Below are 19,216 nucleotides of genomic sequence, written 5' to 3' on the forward strand. Positions count from 1 at the left end.
GTGATCATGGGACTTATTGCAGAAGAGTGACTTTTTATCAGGGCTGAGGGAAATGGATCCAGGTCACAGGTGGATGGCTTCATCTTCCTTAGCAGGAATTCAATTTCATGCTGAGTGATATCCTTGAAACAGCAGAGGAGCTGGGTAGTCCCAGATTGAGGGTCAGTGGATATTACTGGGGGGTAGAAAAACTAGGGTGAAGGGGGGGGGGGGGGGGGTGAGGCGGGGAAACAGATACAGTGGGGGGGCTGGAGAGAATGGAGCGTATCTTTCCTACTTTTGTTTTAAAGAATCGGATGAAGCTGTTGCACCGCTCCTGCATATTATCGAAGTATAGAGGAGTCTGGGGTTTGAGGAGATGATTTACAGTTGATAAAAGTTGGGAGTAGAACCGGGACCGTGTGTCACTGAGGGACTTGCTGTAGGCCTTCTGATGTTCCCGGTAGGCTAGCTTGTGAACAGCGAGTCCTGAGTCCTTGAAACGCCGTTCGAGGACACGCCCTGTTCTCTTTTGTAGCCGCAGCTCCTTGGTGTACCAGGGGGCTGAGCATGTGAAGGTGACGGTTCTGGACTTGACTGGGGCATGGAGGTCCAGAAGTGAGCTGAGTGATGAATTGTAGAGATCCACAGAATTAGTGACTGAAAGGGGGTTTGCAGCAAAGAGATGGCAGAGGTCAGTAGTCAGGGTGACTGGGTTGATATTTTTAAGGTTCCTAAAACTGATTTTTCTGCTGGGCTTACTGATGGGGAACAGAGTGGGTAACTCCAATGTGATGGCCTTATGGTCTGACACGCCCAGATCGTGAACCGAGAGATTGGTGATGGAGGTAGAGTTGGTGATCAACAAATCAAGAGTGTGGCCTCTGGAGTGTGTTGGGACATTGACATGTTGGGTGAAATTAAGACTGTCAAGAAGATTATTAAATTCTACAGCTTGAGTGTCGAGCAATAATAATGACAATACCTGCATGTAATTATTTATCAAAATATATGCTTAAGATGAAAATGCATGCTTGAAATGAATATGTATGCATGAGATGACTTCGATTTCCCGGGCATACTGTAGATCAACATTCAGCTTACAAAGGATCAATACAAGCCAAATATTACCTGTTAGGGAATCATGTGTAGTTTGAATCATATCTTTGAGCATGTTTTCTATTTTTGACAGGTTGCATTAATGCTCAGTCTTCTTTTCTCAGAAAAAACTTTCACAGCACCTGACTACAGCTGCTTAGTTTTCTTTTCTTTTTTGAGACATTTGGGAAAGGCTTATCAAGCTCAGCTTCATCAAGCAGAAAAACGTCCCTCTAATTGCTGCATGCTCCCTGTGATTTATCCAAGCTCCCGTGTCGTGTCTCCAAAAAGCAAAAGAAAAACATTCGCTGTTCCCTTCATAACCTCAGTTGATTGCAGATGATAATTATCACATCTCTCCCTCCATCACAATAGGAGGGCAACGTCAGGAAAATTAGCAGCTGTCAAATGGAGGCACATCTCCTCTGACTGCTTGTCAGCGTAATCCCACACCCTTTATCTTTGTTTTTTGTCTCTTTCTTACTTTTTACCTTGTCAATGCAACTTCCCTGTAGGAATTGCAGCTGCAAGTCAAGGGCATTTGATTGTAGTCTTTACAAAATAATTATTTTTTTTACTCCCTGCCCCTAATCCACAGGCACAAAGCAGATGGAAACCACCGTTTGACTCAGCCCTGCGTGTAAGTGTGTGTGTGAGTGTGTGATCTCCCTCTACTCTCTTGTCTTAATTCAACTACATCCTCTCCCAGTGCCAGCTGGTGAGCTAGCGCTTATAGAGGCAAAATTGCAATGCAGATCACTTTGGTACAAAACCTTGCATGAGACATTTATGAGAGATCTCTGATGTATAAACCTAGTGTGTGGGCTGAATTTCTCATCTAGCACCTAAATCGGCCTTGTCCCAGGCAACTTATCGTTTACTCAGGTCTTCAGGGATCCTTCTCTCTCCAGGCTTTGTGTCTACAGTCTACACAGCCTCCAATTAAAATCCACTCTCTACCACTACTAGAAGCAAAAAAAATTGCTTGACGTGTTTGGAAATTAATTGAAAATCCAACTAAAATATGTTTTTTAAATGCAGTGCATGAAAAACGAACTAATGCACAGGGTTGTACAATATGGACTATTGCGCTCAATGAATACAGTGTGCACAGAGTGTGATGAAAGGATTTTATTTTGCTGGAACAAATCAAAACATTGTTTTTCAATTATGAAAACTGTAAAAAAAAAAAAAAAAGTTTTATAGTTGTCCAGTAGAAACATCTAAACTCTCTTAAAACAAGAAGCATTTTTAATAGTTTATTTTCCCTACACCATTGGAATTTAGCTTTGTGTTTGTTTGTTTTTTTTTTTTTTTAAACCTCATAAAGTCTTGTTAAAATTGTGATTACGACAAGGAAACTGTCACAGTGTCTGGTCTATGCATCCCTGGGTGTCCACTAAGCCCCTTTCACACTGCCATTCCGGCAAATACACGGTTAAAGTGTTCCAGCAATTGTTCCCGGGTCGCTAGATTTTGCAGTTTCACACTGCCAGTGATTTCCGGAGATATGTGCGTGCTTTCACACACAACCCGTAAAGATCCCGTTACGACACGTGACATCAGGGCGTGACGTGTAATGCACGAGTCGAAAACGTTAGGCACGTTATACTTTCACTGAAGCAAGCGAACGAACTCGGCGTCAGCGCAGAAAGTGAGGAACTAACTGATCTCTGCTTCATTACAATTTGCACATATTTTTTCGTCGCAAACGTTGATCTTCCTTTAAAACAGCCGGTAAAAGAGTCGCACGATAACGCGAATCATCACTTCGACACGCCATTAGATCTGGCTTTTGTTCACACAGCGCTCGTCCCGGGTTGAACCCGGCAAAGTTACTAGGTCCCTGACCTGGGATCAGTCCCGGAATCAATCCCGGGACGTGTTTGCTTTCACACAGAAGGCGACCCGGCAATGTTCTGGCCATATGCCGGGTCCAACGTGCAGTGTGAAAGGGGCTCTAGTGGTCTCACTTCCTCATATAGTCACCCCACTGCAGGTACTACATTTCCCACAAGTCTTTGTCCTATTCATCACTAATTGCACACCTGTTAATTGCACTCAGCTGTTCTCACTTTCATCGTTTTCACCTGTCCATATATACCCTGTTTGTTTCTATCAGTTTCATGGAAACCTTGGTTTATGTCAACCTGCTTTTCGTGTTACCTAGTGTTTGTCATGTTTCTTGTTTTGGACTGCTTTTGTGGATATTGACCTCTTGCCTGTCTGGATTACGATTATTGGATTCTCCAAATAAAACACTGCAAATTGGATCTCTCTGTTGTGTGTACGTTCGTGACAGAAACTGTTTGCCAAAAGATAAGAAAAAAAAAATTAAATGAAAACCTTAATTTGTCTGGTAATTTTGCTTTTAATCTTTTTTTAATGATATTTAGATTTTTTTTAAAGAAAATTATAAGTCTCAAGGTTACTATAACATGTAAAAAAATGTAAATCATCTTTTGAGCTCAGTATCTGTCTTTACTCATGAAAAAGTTCAAGAAAAGTTTCAAGAAATTCTTGACAGTTTTATTTATTGTTGAAAGTTAATCTAATTCTAAACCTACATCTTAATCTTTCTAATAAAAACAGGAAGAAACAAAAGTGAAAATAGCACCCTATGCTTGTTTATGCATCCACGAAATAATGAGCTTGCAGCTTATGAATATGAATGATATTCAGTACCATAAGTACTGCTATACAGTGTGTGATACTGTACATCCCCTCAGCAATGTTTATTCAGCAGAAACTGTAATGCCTGGCTGATATGAAGTGCTTCCCATGACAAAACACAGCTGAAGGCTGTTTCGAAACCCAGTGCTAAATGAAGATGATGTACTCTTTTTGCCTTCAACAGAATAAATGCATTGCAAGTTATCAAGTTACAATATACAAAGTTCAAGAATCTCTTGCAATTTACTCAAGCCTGGGGAAACAGTCACATGGTTTACCATCAATTTAAAATGCAACCCGATGTTTCAGCTGACTTTCTAGCTTCTTACATGTATGTATACACACACACACACACACACACACACACACACACACTCACACACACACACACACACACACACACACACACACACACACACACTGTACCATTAAAATCCAATTAAAACCCACAATCCACAAATGACAAATCATAAATGCATGTTGATAAAAAATTTATATTGGAATTCAACCAGATTTTTTTTTGTGCGGTTATGTTATTGTCCTAGGAGCAGTGCATCAATATCCTGTGGTTGGTGGAAAAGACACCCACAATGCTTTTTGTTAATCCTCATACAATTATGTGTCATAATCAGGTGGTCGTTGGAAGAGCACATTACAGCAGGCGAGAGCTAGAGACAAATGCAGGGGCTCCCAACATGCCCTCTAGAGGAGACTCTTCAGTCAATAATGGAGATAGATTCTGTGTGTGTCAGCAATTTAGAAAAACAGCCAACAGGAATCCCATCAGAAGGGATACAATTAATCACAACAGGCGAGATGTAAGTGTCTGCTCGGAGAGATCTCTCTCTTCTGCAGTCTTCAGTGTAAAATGCCACTGCATTATAGGCTTTAGCCTGTTGGGTTATTATGCTGCTTCTAACTCAGTGTGCAGTTAGCGAAAATGGCCTCATCTGGCATTGCCATGAAGTGTGGCTTGAACCTTGCATTGTCTTGTCTAAAAACTGTAGAAGTGGTAGTGTATGTTATGTTATAGTGTAGTGTGTGCTATGCTATTATAGGAGTGTGCATTGAAAACAGTACAGTCAATGCTCCATCACAACTGATCCGCTCGAAGAAGAGTAAAATTACTCTTAAACTAGTGGGAATGGGTAGAAACAAGCCGATCATGTCAAAATACATTTATGCTACAGTTCCACCAGCCAGTCGGTGTTGTGGTTTTCCACTGTTTGCTGTAGCTTCAAGTAGAACACATTGTGTACACAGTGTTTATTTGAATTATAATTTTAATTTGAAAAGACAAATATGAATGAGAAAATTTGCTAATCAAGAACTGAATCGTTCTGGGTACTCTGATAATAGACACTGTTTGAACACACAGAACAATGTAATTAGACGCATTAAGAAAATGCAGTGTCATATTTAAACAAGCCATATGCAGTAATTTTCCTATCTTATACAATAGAATTTTCTTTCCCACTTAATGTTAGTAATGGTTTTGCACACCCAATCATAATTTAGTTTTAAAATTATAAGACTGTTAAAATTATTGAACTGACTCTGCTTACAGAACCTAATAATAATAATAATAACAATAATAATAATGTTATAGTAATTATAATTATTAAAATTTAATATTGTATGAAAATGTAGTTTATTATTATTATTATTACCTTATAATAATAGGATTGTCTTGTTGCACCCAGTCAAAATTATTTGTTTAAATTATTAGACTGTTAAAATTATTTACTGACTCTGCTGACAGTATTTTTATTTTATTTTTGTAAGATTTATTAATAATAATTTATATTATTTAAAATGTAAAATAAGTATTATTATTATTAATATTATTATTTGATGTTGTTGTATTTAAAAGGCTGTCATCTGTGTATCACTGTAGTTCATACTTCATCAGGGTTGCTGAATACTGAGCAGGTTTGATATGTATATAAAATGGGCAATCACATGTTGCTGTGCTCTTGATATAATTGTGACAAATCACTTGAGGTCAGATTGAATAATTTTTGGTATTTTTTAGTTTGAAGCAGCTCTCATCTGTGTGATTTGTGACAAAGCCATCACTGCTGGTTATTAAAGAAGAAGTAAAGTCTTCACTAGAATAGGCTGAAAATATGCATGAGATTTATAGCAGATTTGCCCGTGAGCAATATGAGTTAATATTTTCTAATAAATTATGCGAGAATCTGTAAAAAATTATCCCAGAAGAAACTGAATTTTATATTTTCTTGACTAGACATTGTTCTAAGGCTTCTGGAAATGCGCATTAATTAATCAACATGTTGTTTTTAATTAATGTTATTTGAGACAGGGTTTAATTTACTGTTTAATTGATGAATCACTTGATTTGATTTTGTGAAGGACCATCTTCATTTTCTCTATTTGCACCAAAATACACTCTCTCTCAACCCTCTGCTCAGAAATTGCCCCTTTTCTACTCCACATAAAATAAATCTCCCATAACCCAGGTGTGCTATAAAAGAGCAATCACGATCTCTCTTATCACCACTCATGTCAATGATATTTTGTCTTTATGTTTCAATACATTTCTGATGTGAGGTGTCTTTGTGGTTCCCATCCTTGTGGTTGACCTTGTTAGGCAGTCCCATAAATGCATAAAGAGCCACTTGATCTTAAACACATCGTGTTCTCGCGCTTGATGTTCAGTAAAAAAGAGAAACCATGTTAAATATCGCTTCAGATTTTGGAGATGCATTGTGATGCTTCAGAAGTGTGCTATTTATATGAACAGCCCCAGTGTGTCAACCCAATGCAGGATTTGTTTTAAGTCAGGCAGTAATCCACTGTATGTAAATACCCTTGTGATGTTTTAATGGAATGCCAGATTGAAGAAGTCTGCTGCTACAAATATTAAACAAAAGGCAAATGTTTAGTTTGCAAAATGTTTCTAAATGTGGCCCGCATTAATTATTCCTGGATTAGATTAGTCTTGAGACTTCGTTTAAAAGATTGGGGATGATCTTTATTCCCCTATCCACACCTAGGCTGCTAGAATCTTGAGCTGTGACTGGAGTTTCATTTTTGGGCTTATGGCATCGGAGGTGGCAAATGTACCACTAAAAGGTTTGTTTACACCGATTTTATAATGCACAGAGTCTGCAATCACTTACACAGTAATCACAATAGTGTTTAATGTGCTGGAAAGACTCGATTGATTGTTGATTGTTGATTTTTGTGCATAGCCTATACAGAAAACAACAGAAGGATAGACTGGTGCTGTGAGACTGAAGTGCCAGTGCCAGTGCAAAAGCATACTTATAATGCAAGCAGCTGGTGTTTTAATGTAATTCTCTGTTATTAGTTTAGTCACAAAAAAATAAAAATAAATAAATATTCTACCCACTCAATGTATTTGATTTATTTGCTGTTCACAAGGTGTTGCTATGCAGTTTCTAGAGTGTTCTGTGGCAGGTTGCTTTTTAACTTTTTAAAGGGGTAGATCACCCAAAAATGAAAATTGCTCCTCGAAGCATTTTAGGTGTAGTCTCTAGCTTCTGCTAACTGTTGTATGTGTTTGTAAAGAAAAATGTTGGAGGATTTTAATATAAGCCAAGAGGAGACTTTGCTACACAAAGGAAACTTTAATTCCTTTGCTCCGGTAAATAAAAATCTTGCTTCTCGTGAAACTACCATATTCTCACCGAGCCTTACACTAAGCCTACTCCAACCACCGGAATGCATCTCTTTTGTGCGCCTATGACAGCAGAAGCTAGAGATTACAGTTTACAAAGTTTTAAATATGGATATTTTTCTTACAAAAACACATCAATTCGCTTCAGGAGGCCTTTATTAACCCACTGGGGCAGTGTGGAATACTATTTTAATGATAGATGGATGTGCTTTAATGAACTTCTTTTGGACTGTTGAAAAATAACACCCATTCACTGCCATTATAAAGCTTGTAAATGCTAAGAGATTTTTAAATATAACGCTGATTGGATTTATCTGAAAGAAGAAAGTCATATACTGTACACCTACCTATAGGATGACCTGAGGGTGAGTAAATCATGTTTTTTTTTTTTGGGGTGAACTATTTCTTTAAATCAGTTACATAAAAGGTAGATTGGTGTAATTTGAATCTGGAAAAACAATAAAACATTTAATAAAAAATAAATTTACATTTACATTTAATCATTTAGCAGACGCTTTTATCCAAAGCGACTTACAAATGAGAACAATAGAAGCAGTCAGGTCAACAAGAGAACAACTACAGTATGCAAGTGCCATGACAAGTCTCAGTTAGTCTAGTACAGAACACATAGCCAGGCTTTTTTTTTTTTTTATAAATGAAAAGACAAGAAAAGGAAAAGTGCTAGTGTTAGTTGGTTAAGTGCAGGCAAAAAGATGAATCTTTAGATATTTCTTGAAAATGAGTAAAGACTCAGTCTCAAATTTTATTTGAGTCTCAAAAGTACTCCAATAAATACATAAAAAGCACACTAATTACTCCTTGGCTAACTTTTAGCTTGTCAAATAAGTTCTTAAGACATGGTCTTAACATGCAGGCTATGATTATGGACCTGGCCCCTGGGTGATCGCCTTTTTATTGTCTGCCAGGCAAAAATGGTAGTCAGATTACTTGGAAAAGTAATAGCACACCTCTTATCAACCCTCTGAATTATTTCAGGTATATATTATGTTCGTAAAAACAGCGAGAGGTGCATTATGTTTTTTTTTTTCAATTTAAGGCTAAGTGTTATTCTAAGTGTGAAACAGTAATAATGATGTTTGCCTATATATATATATATATATATATATATATATATATATATATATATATATATATATATATATATATACCCTCAGATTTGTCCTATGGTCACATGCCCTTAAGAATAACCTCATTCTATTTTGAAATATTGAAAGGAACAAAGAGGTATGAGGGATTTCTCAGCTTGACACAAAGTTGTTGTTAAGTGGCTGCTTTCCCCCATGCAGTGATTAGATCTATCTCCTGTGTAAATGAGTTCACAGCTTCACACCACATCATTTGTTTTTTTATGTGTGTGTGTGTGTTTTTCTTTCCACATATTAGCTCTGTTGTTTAATTTAGCTCCCAAACACTTTCAAGTAGAAAAGTTGCTAAAGCCAATTTTTTTTCTTTTTTATAAATATAAAACTCCCTTAGCCATTTTCTTGAGATGCAGGGGGCTGCTAATAAGTCTATAAAAACATTGGCCTGCTTTGCACCAGCAAAGATGCTCATGGGAGGATTTTCCCAAAACCATTTCCTGATACAGAGTCTAACCATTCAGTGAAATTGAGCAAAAGAAAATAAGGGTCACTTTTCCTAGCACATCGAGCTAATCAAGCGATTCTTTTTTCATTACCTGTAAGCTAGCCTCTTATTAAAAACAATTACACAGCAATTGTTTCATGCTGCCTCACAGTGGGTGTGAGTGAGAGGGATGTTATTATTTTTGCATATCACAGACTCATGTTTAGCAGCTGCGTATTCTCACCGAAGATGAGTGAGGGACAGACTATCAGATCATTTGAATGGGCCGGACTTTCCTGTCTCTCAGTCTAATGGGTTTGATGCAGTTGTGGAAAGCTCACAATCATGTCAGTAATAACACCAGACATATGTTTGTTGGCTTTGACTGATGATGACAATCCTATATCATGTATTGGCCATCTCATTCTGGTTGACAAGTTTGATAGTTGACTTAATCATCCTTGGGTGATTTACTATTCCTCCAATGCATGCTGTTCTTCACAGAAGTGACAGGCTCACGTTTGACTCTATGATGGGTTTTATGGTAAACTGATACCAATTAAAATGCAAGTGCTTGTCCTTTTCCCTGCGGTCATTTGAATTGGAGACCTTTTGTGTCTTTTTGTCTTGTTTTTAAATCTGCACGTTTCCATACATCCAGAGCCTTAAAGGAATTAGATTTGAAATACACTCTGCCCCTGGTGAAAGTAAGTATTCCCATCTAAGATTTGTTGTAAATCAATATTTAATAAAGAGTATTAAAGAAAAGGAAGAAAATGATGATGGCATCATGGGAGCCGAGTTTGGTTTTATGAGCATCATTTTCAAAGAAGAGAACCACAAATATTCTCCCTCACAAATTATAAATATATATCAACATGACAGCAACATGTGTACAGGAAAAATAGACATTTCTTCTCACTAATGGTTAAATGTGTACAATTGAAAAATAATTGAAATTCTCATTAATTTGTTTGTCAGAATGTTGTTGTGTCTAAATGCTCTAAAAACATGTACTATGTCCCAAGTCAAGGAACTCATGAAGGACATTACATAACAGAGTATCACTCTAAATTATCTGATTTCATCAAACGTTTTTTTAAATACGTTGGAAGCTTTTGTCCTAATGAAATATGCTGTTTCCTTTTGCTCCAGGATTATGCTGGGAAGGAGAAAACCTTTGCCAAAGCCCTGGAGGACCTCAGGGCCAACTTCTACTGTCAGTTGTGTGACAAACAGTATTACAAGCATCAAGAGTTTGACAACCACATCAACTCCTATGACCACGCTCACAAGCAGGTAATGGGCCTGTTGTCTGCCCCTTGAGGCTTCCACTGATGCAATGTTTAGCAATAATAGTGTGTTTTAGAAGATGGCAACAAATGGATTTTGTAGCACACATGTACAGCACAAGACAAACGGTTTCCACTTTGACACAGAGTTAGTGGAGTGGTGGTGATATTATAGACTTTTAATTTAGAAGGCCATAGATCAAAGGCAGGCAGGACAATCGGAAGTCCTAGTTCTTTGATGTTGTTTGTTCCTGTTTTTTATCCCCTTTTCACAGGACAGCATTAAATCTGTTTCCCAGGAGCATGCTGTATAAACAAGTTAGAGTGCTAGTTTTGTTGACCTGTTCTTGAGCACAGCAAATTCATTAAGCCATAAAGCCAACATCCATGAACTTTTGCTGAAAATAGCTTAATTCGAGTGCATTTGGTCTAGTAAGTAACCAGATCCATTTAGGCATTTGAATATTTTACATATTTGTGTATTGTAAGGTGCTAGTTAGCAAACAGATTATAAGAGAACATCATTCAAAAATTAATGGCAAACAAACGTATCATAACTTCAGTGCTGTTCCACACTCAGTATATGTTGATTTAAGAATCGCCAACATCTAAAAATAGCAGTGTAACATTTAATAGCAAGTTAAAGCTTTAATTCCACCACTTGTCCTTCTGTTTGATATAGGCCCTGACCCCTGACCCCTGTGCTCTGACTCACTCAGAAACTAAATGCACTGAGTCTGTGGGGCCTGCTGTGCTGTCAATAACAAATCTCACTGAACTATTGACTGAACACCATCTACAAACCCTCCACCCATGACCTTACTATTGAGTAGCAACAGGAGCGAAATGAACGGATTATGAAGGAAAAAGCCACCTCCCCCACGCTCTAATGTGGGTGCTACACATGCTAGTTTGTGTTATTCAGATGGCCTCCTAGCTACACAGTTCAAACTATTCTACAGCATAGGCACCCGTTACCATTCAGCTTCTCAACGAATGGGGTTGATGGATGAATAGCACAATTTCCAAGCAACCCTCAGGACCTGGCAGAGCATGTCTGCTGAGAATATAATGGAGTATTGGAGACTCATGGCCCTACAGGAAGCCCAGAGCTACAGAAAAGCCTGGTGTTCCTGTCAGTGTGTGAATCATCACTGCCAAGCCTTCACTGTCAGCCTCTGATTGGTCTCAGTGTTACTTTTAATTAAGAATACATGTCCAGTCAAAAAATTACTGTGTTAAAATTTTCATTCATTCTCAAGTGGGTTGTCAGTCATGTCTGCCCTCACTGTACATGAAAGGATTTCACTGGGCATTTGCTCTCTCGCATCAGTGCTGCATCCTACTATAAATGATGTAACTACATCCAGTCATGTGAAATACAGGCTACATGCATTAACAGCTCATTCTAGAGCTTCTCTCGCCGAATACATTAACAATCAATGAAGAACAGCTCCAAGAAATGCACCTGAGAGTCAAATAAATATAGCCCACGCCAACCTGTTTGCTATTTTCTGCAAGGCTGGCTAACAGTGAACCAGCACAGTGCATCAGGCCTGAGTTTGCCCATACTGTTCCAGCAGAGTGCGACAAGACAGGCGCTGAAGGATAGAGGGCAGGTGCACAAAGAGACCCTATCCTGATGGGATCAAACTAGTTACCCTGATGTGCCTACTCCACACTGAGCAGTGCTTTAACATGACAAAGTTATATCTGATGTGACTGCCTTGTGTTCCCCTGACTATGAGCCCCAGCCATGGTAAATGCAATCACTGAAGCCTTCTCAAATAGGAGAGGCTACAGCACCACTGAACTGTGTGTAACTGTGCAACCTGAGTGGAATGCATAATGTTGGGCCAGATGACTCTTGGCTGCCTGGAGAAACCACTTTCGCTAACACTAAATCTGCCTAGCCAAAGTACAACACATAGTTCATTGTGCTATAAAGATGCTTTTCAGAAGAGCTCGTCGTCTGTCTTAAAGCTAAGCATCAAGTATTAATGGATAATCGAATGAAAGCTTTCAGGTTTAATTGGATGTGATTCTAGAGCTGGATGTTGCTTGGAGATGTTTGGTACTTTCAAAAGGAGTGTAGTCTTTAAACATCCATAAATATCATATCCTTGAATAATTAATGGAAGTTAATTTATATTATCTAACTGACTTAATGTAAGTGGATGCTGTATGCTCCCGTAATCCTAATCCATACATCTCACTACCTGAGATGCATTTACGACCATTGCATCAGACTGTCATGGCGGCTACCGTCAATCTTGCATTCAAAGCACAAAGCCTATCAGACCAGGAAACAAATGCATATTAGCGTCACTGAGTTTTATTTAAAATAAATAGATTTAATGGAGTTTAGCAACCTCATTCTCAGCTTCTTTTCATTTGCACAGACAATGGATTTGATGAATAATAACATTGGTGGTAAACCTCCCCTGGTGTAGGTGACATACTGAGATTGGTGAATGAATGAGATATTGTTTGTCCCCTCTCAGAGACTGAAGGAACTGAAGCAGAGAGAGTTTGCCCGCAATGTGGCCTCCAAATCTAGGAAGGACGAAAGGAAACAGGAGAGAGCTCTCAGACGCCTACATGAGCTCGCTGAACAACGCAGAGAGGTGCAATGGTGAGGGAAGTTTTGTTAAATTGTTATTTATATACTTATATACAGTGTGCCAGTGTATACATATATATTATAGAATGGGGTTTAAATGTCCGAAAATCAGCTTTTTTCCCATCTGAAATGTTCTTGAAACAAGGAAATAAGGATATTACTATTTAAAGATTTTAAATCAAGATTAAAAGAACGCTGCAAGATTAACTGCACTATTTTTAAGTCACGAATCAAATTTTGTCACATTGATCATGTTCAGTCCTTTGTATAAAAATCAGATGTCCTTGCTCACATTTAAGAATGCAAGTGATTATTATATTCTCAAGTATTCTTAGATACCATGGTGCAATCATCAGGTTCCCCCCTTTTCTGGTTGGTTAAACATGTAAATAAACCTGGCACATGCATTTCTTTCTTTTTTTGGAGCCATTTTATATTAATTTCCCTTAACTACTATGTACTTACATTATTTAAACCAATCATTTGATATAATACACTTATTGTGTACATACATGTTTTTACATTGTACTTATAATTTTTCTTTTATAATTTGTTTTAATTAATTTCTGTAGTTACCTCTATAATTACACTGCTGTCCATACCTCTACCCTTTAAACATAATCTTTTTCTGGTACAGTGCCCCAGGAAGTGGTCCCATGTTCAAATCTACCACAGTGGCAGTGGAAGGTTCTTTCATGGAGTCCTGCAGTAATGATGCCCAAGAAGAGAACCAAAGCTGTGAAGCTCAAGATCAAGGGGGTCAGATCCATTCTAGCATTTGTGGCGTAGCTAGTAAGCAGTCACCGTGGCCATACAATGGGAGGGCCAAAAAGCAAACTTTCAGACGCAAAATTGCATTTTCCTTTTCCTTTCCAAAGAAAGCATCTGTTAAGCTTGAGTCATCAGCAGCAGTTTTCTGTGAGAGCATGGAGGAGGGATCGATGGACCAGAGCCATAGACAAAGACTCAGAGCACCCCTTGTTGAGCCAGACCTCCCTAGCTCCCCCACGGAGGAAAAAGTACAAAATTGTGAGGAGCCAGTTTACAGCACTGGCACACAGCAGGGCAAGCACTTCCAAAAAAGTGACAATGCTGTAAGTCAGGGGTCATCAGATATGCCTGTGGTGACGGAGAGCCCCTCATCAATGGCCTCAGATTTGTGTGCTTTGCTCGTTTACTCAGAGGATGTGCCCAGTCCCACCGTCTCCCTCTTAAACACTTCCCCTTTTTGTTTAAACAGGACTGATATTGTTCTTGACTCTGAGGACTCTGTTGAGAGTCTGAAAAGCAACATTGCTGAATGTAAACCTGAGACCTCTGAGGATGTGACAGTCGAGGAGAGTGGCATTTCAGAGGAGGGACACTCCACCTTCATTGAGCCTTCAGAAAAGATGGATGTGTCACCTAAGAATGATTCTCTTCAACAACAAGAGCAAGTGGAGGATGCAGCTGCAATGACACCTTACCATTTCACAAAACCCAGCCAACCTTTTTTCTCTGTCCTAAGCAGGGATGGTTACACCATCTTCAAGTGGCCCTCAGAGATGGTGACCTTCACAAGGACAGAGCCATCCCTGTCTTTCAGTTGCAACCCCCTCCATTTTGACTTCAAGAGGTCACAGATTAGAAGGTCTGCTGACACTCAGGAGATGACTGAGCCTAGAACTGATGAGGAATTATCTGTCTGCTCAGGTTTCAAATCCTGTCACTCTGACAAGCACGTTGAGGAATCCACAGCCAGTCCCAGAAACAGTCCCAGCCAAGGACCTGAGGGCAAGGTCAGAAAGTGTCATCAGTATTCAAGTGACACAGATAGTTGTGTCAGGCTGAAAACAAATGACAGATGTAGACATTCCAAAGATTGGATCCACACAAATAAGAGGGCAGATGAGAAAATGCGGGCCAGGGATCAACGTCATTACAGGACACACTGCAAAAGGAAGCGGAGGAGGCGGAAGAGGAGGAGAGACAGACACTGCGAGACAGAGAGCAATATGGTGAAATCTAAGAAATTCTACAGACGACCTGAGTGTATGGAAGGACTTGATAGCCAATTTAGAGGCACCACTTCACAGCAAGTGCATCCATTAGAGAAGTCAAAGCAATCAGCTCAAAATCAGGCTGAGGACAGCAGCACATCTCCTGTAGTTGAGGAAGGGGTGAGAGCCAGGATGCAAGGTGCAGCAGCCGACATAAATGGCTCAGTGGGCTGCATCATTCTCTCTGATGAGTTCTGTGCCGATGGTGAAAAGGTGCTTGGGAACAGCCGGGAAAAGCCTGATAATCCATCTGCAGGGGAGGTAACGACCACAGGACAGTGTTCCCACAGCCAGGATTTATATCATTCTCAGAGATCCAGTGCAGCCGAAGGGCGCCGAGAGGAGACACCTATATTACCAGAGACTAACAGAGATGGACCATGTGAAGGGCAAACTTTGAAAAGAAGACACACAGCTTCTGTAAGTGAGCAAGATGAGTCTTACGACCCACTTCAATCACCGGGAGAGATTTCTTATGGGTGCACAGATTTTACCTGTTGTGAGCATGAGACGAGGAGGAAGAGACAGAGGGGGTCACGTGTTCAAGATCAAACCCCATGCCTTGCAAATGAATGCTCCATTGTTACGAACAGTGTTCTGGCAGAGGACAAGGCTGTAGAGGAGTCGAGCATGAAATGCCTTGTTTTAAAAAGCATGTGTGTCAGCTCAAACGGGTCAGACCAAATCTCATGCAGTATTGATGATGGAGACAGCAGTGTGGTTGATCCACAGACATTTACTTCCATTAGCAGTGCCCTGGGTCATACTGTGGAGGAGAGCAGTGAGTGGCAGCGGAGCTCCTCCTCTCAAAACAATGCTTCATGCACCAAGGGCAGTCTAACTCTACTGAAGACAGATTCAAAGCTCTCGAATGAGCCAACAAAGGAGAATAGTAACATTCACAGTAGTGAGTCTAAAGCAGCACAAACCCCCTTAAAGAGCTGTAACAAGTATTCGGTGGCTGCTCAGGCCTGCCTGCTCAATGTGAAAGAGTTAGCCCTGCAGAGGACTGAAAAAGCCACTCACGACAAATCATGTCAGCACAGCCTTCAGATACCACCCCAGAGATCTCACCTAGGCATTCAGGCTGAGGAGAAGTTAAGTAGAGAGTGCTTCCACACCACCAGCTTATTCCAACCTTCTCCATCTTTCCAGGCCCCCTCAGGCAGCATGGAGAGACACTGCCTCTTGCATATCCAGAGCCATGGACAGGTGCTACACCAGCAGGTGTTCCCTACCAAGCTCAAATCTGTCCTGCCCAGGGCACATCTGCCTATGTCATCTGCTGTCCTCCATCCAGTTCACCTGCCGTCCTCCATGCCTTCTGGCTCCATCACAATACGTCACACCATACTACAGCACCATGCTGCGTTTATGCCCCCACAACCCCCTATCTACCCACAGCTAGTGTCTGTTTCTCGACTCCCCCTGGGGCCAGATATCTGTCCGCACACGACACCTCCATTTGTGACACCATCGGTGATGGTCCCTCCTAGTATTCACCCAATGACTGTGACATTTCACACCCTGCCACGCCCTGCAGTGTTTTCATCCATGTTGCCCCCTCATTCTGCTGTCATTCCCCTGCAGCCTCTCTTCTAGCTCTACAGGCATTTCTGTATGTAACACAATGCATTTTATACTGCAAAAGCGAGATAAATATCTGCAACGTTGCTCCCTTAGTTAGAATTTTGAGATAGGAAGTAGTCCTTGGGTAACATACAAAAGATTTTTTTTTTTTTTGGCTTGGAAGGGATGCTGTTTCTTTGCCATGTTGTCAGTAGAGATTCTTGCAGAAAATAACTGCACAACAATTGTATTAAGCTGTATAATCACCTACCTGATTCATTCTGATACATTTTATTAGAATTTGTTGTTCAGAAGATTTGAACAGATTTTAATTACCCGTTAAAGACAATAGTTTTATTGGATCAAGGGCAGAAAGGTCATGGTCATTCGATGTGCACATCTCTGTAGAAAGAAATTATAATAAATTATAATAAACAAAATAACAATAGAATATATCATGGTTGATATTTGCAAACTGTAGTGATAGGAAGTCCTAGAGGGTCTTAGTAAACCTTCAGAGAATTTATGTAATACAGACATTCATCGTGTGACAGATGAATCACCCTGGCACTCCTGTACAATAGTAATTACTTTAAATATAATGTTGCTGTGCCTGTTGAAGGCTAGCGGAATGCAGCAAAATAGTGCTATGCACCATGTGCTACGACAGCGCTGTGTTGAACACATCCATAGTGCTCATTTATATGAGTAGTTTTTATGCAAATCAAAAAGCCCATAGCATGTAATAGGTGATATTGGCAAATTATATTTCTTATTTTGCTAATTATGGGCATTTTCAACTTCAGTACAGTGAATAAACAAACACATAATAACCGTTAAGTTTGGACTACCCCTTAAGAGGTTAAGGGGGTAGTCCTTACTCAGAGAATGTGTCACGTGTGGTTTGACATGTACTTCCAATTGTAGATGCTACAAGATGTTGCCTATATTGTTTGAAAAGAAGCACAAAAATTTCCAAGTTCAGATTCATATGTGGGTGTTTCCTGTATCCCTCATAACCTTCTTGGATTAAGAGAATATAGGCTAGATCTATCTGAAAACATCTGTAAGACATGGAGTCCCTCACCCTGTAGCAGTTATTAGGGAATTGTATTTTTCCTAACTACCCCCCCCCCCACACCCCACCACCCCCAGTCAGAATGGTTCTGAATTTGAATGATTTATACCCAAGACATACAAAATGAAATGAGAGAACAAATTTACTGTTTCAAAATAAGTATTTATAACTAAGGCAATTCTCCTTATACATTCATTAATATTATTGGTTAGATTTGCATATTACAAATGGTGGAAACATTACAAGCCTTGTTAATAAAATGCTGGTAATATGATTAATTCTAACAAATATTTTACTGAAAATTATTTAAATTCTGCTTTGGGGTAACTCCAAAACAGAAGTTCGGTATTGTTAGCAAAGGATTCAATTTCCTCTGCTTGCATCAGATGAAAGAGGCTAAACTCAAGAGAAGGATTCATTTACTTATTTAAAATACTAACTGCTAAGGTACTTGATTCCAGAAGCAAGTCTAGTCAGTTAGAAAATAAAATATATAATTGTGTGTCTTTGAATTTTCACAATCCTTTCATTTTCAAAGGATAAGTGATAATTAATGACTCAGCTTCATTGATTTAGCAAATAGCCATATGGGAAGTAGACTTACTTAATTCTGGCTAATTATGCTACCATACAGTATGTTTTTGTTTTTCAAAACTAAATTAATAAATGAAAAGCTATACAGCTTCACAATAACATTGCAAAGATTCGAAACTCTCGAAGGAGCCACCAAAGGAGAATAGTAACTTCCATGGTATTGAGTCTAAAGCAGCACAAACCCCCTTAAAGATCTTTAACAAGCATTCAGTGACTGGTGTGGCACATGATGTCAGTAAAAATTCTTGCAGAAAAGAACTGCAAAAATTTTTATTAGGACATATAACCCACCTACCTGATTCATTTTGATACATTTTATAAGGATTTGTTGTTGAGAAGATTTTAACAAGAACTGATGTGAACAAGAATTGGAAATCAAGGCTCCGAAAAAAAACAATAACTATAATTAATATGAACAGATAAAGGCTGTATTCAATGTTTAGTGAGTACCAGGTCCAGTCTAAAATAAGACAGAAATATTTAAAAATGAAATTAAAATACATTTTTATTGTGAAGTAGAAAGAATTAAATTATAAATTATATAAATTATAAATGTACCAGTAGAGAAATTTCATCAGAACTGCATCTAAGTGAATTTTTTTTCTGAATATCCTAAAAACATGTAATTTCATTGCTTAATAAATGCATATGCTTTCAAAGACAAAAAGGTTATGCAGAGACATTCAGAAGTTGTGCAGAGAATGTCAATTCTTGAATCATAAACACTGTTACTGTTACGTTTTTTTTTTCTGCAGTCGAACAAACATGCTTCAGAAAACTGTATATGCTGTAAATCAGTACTGTTTATAAATCATGTAATGTACATGTACAGTTTTTTGTTTTTATTGTGCTAGGTACTCTGTATGTATGAATTATTTAGATAAGATAAAACAACTATGTTTTTTAACGCCACTTTGCCAACTGAATGATGCCGAAGTACTATGTAATAAAACAAGAAACAAGCTCGTGCTTTCTTGCTTTCATGTCCATTTGAGATGTGCCTTAGACAGGTTTTGG

At 39.0% G+C, this 19,216-nt stretch overlaps 1 protein-coding gene across 2 annotated transcripts in view; it reads left to right on the forward strand.

Moving 5' to 3' along the window:
• Positions 1-18,714, forward strand: part of LOC132152794 (zinc finger protein 804A-like) — a 57,286-nt gene extending 38,572 nt beyond the window's left edge. The window contains exons 2-5 of one of the 2 annotated variants that reach the window (XM_059561693.1): positions 10,160-10,303; positions 12,801-12,931; positions 13,557-15,915; positions 18,522-18,714. In XM_059561693.1, the coding sequence (XP_059417676.1) occupies positions 10,160-10,303; positions 12,801-12,931; positions 13,557-15,915; positions 18,522-18,545 (2,658 nt within the window). In that variant the 3' untranslated portion in view covers positions 18,546-18,714. Of the gene's footprint in view, positions 1-10,159; positions 10,304-12,800; positions 12,932-13,556; positions 16,948-18,521 lie in introns of those variants that run through there. The other variant, XM_059561692.1, reaches the window with a different exon arrangement.
• The last annotated feature ends 502 nt before the right edge of the window (positions 18,715-19,216 follow it).

Source organism: Carassius carassius, chromosome 11, assembly GCF_963082965.1.
Source record: "Carassius carassius chromosome 11, fCarCar2.1, whole genome shotgun sequence".
Lineage (NCBI taxonomy): Eukaryota > Metazoa > Chordata > Actinopteri > Cypriniformes > Cyprinidae > Carassius > Carassius carassius.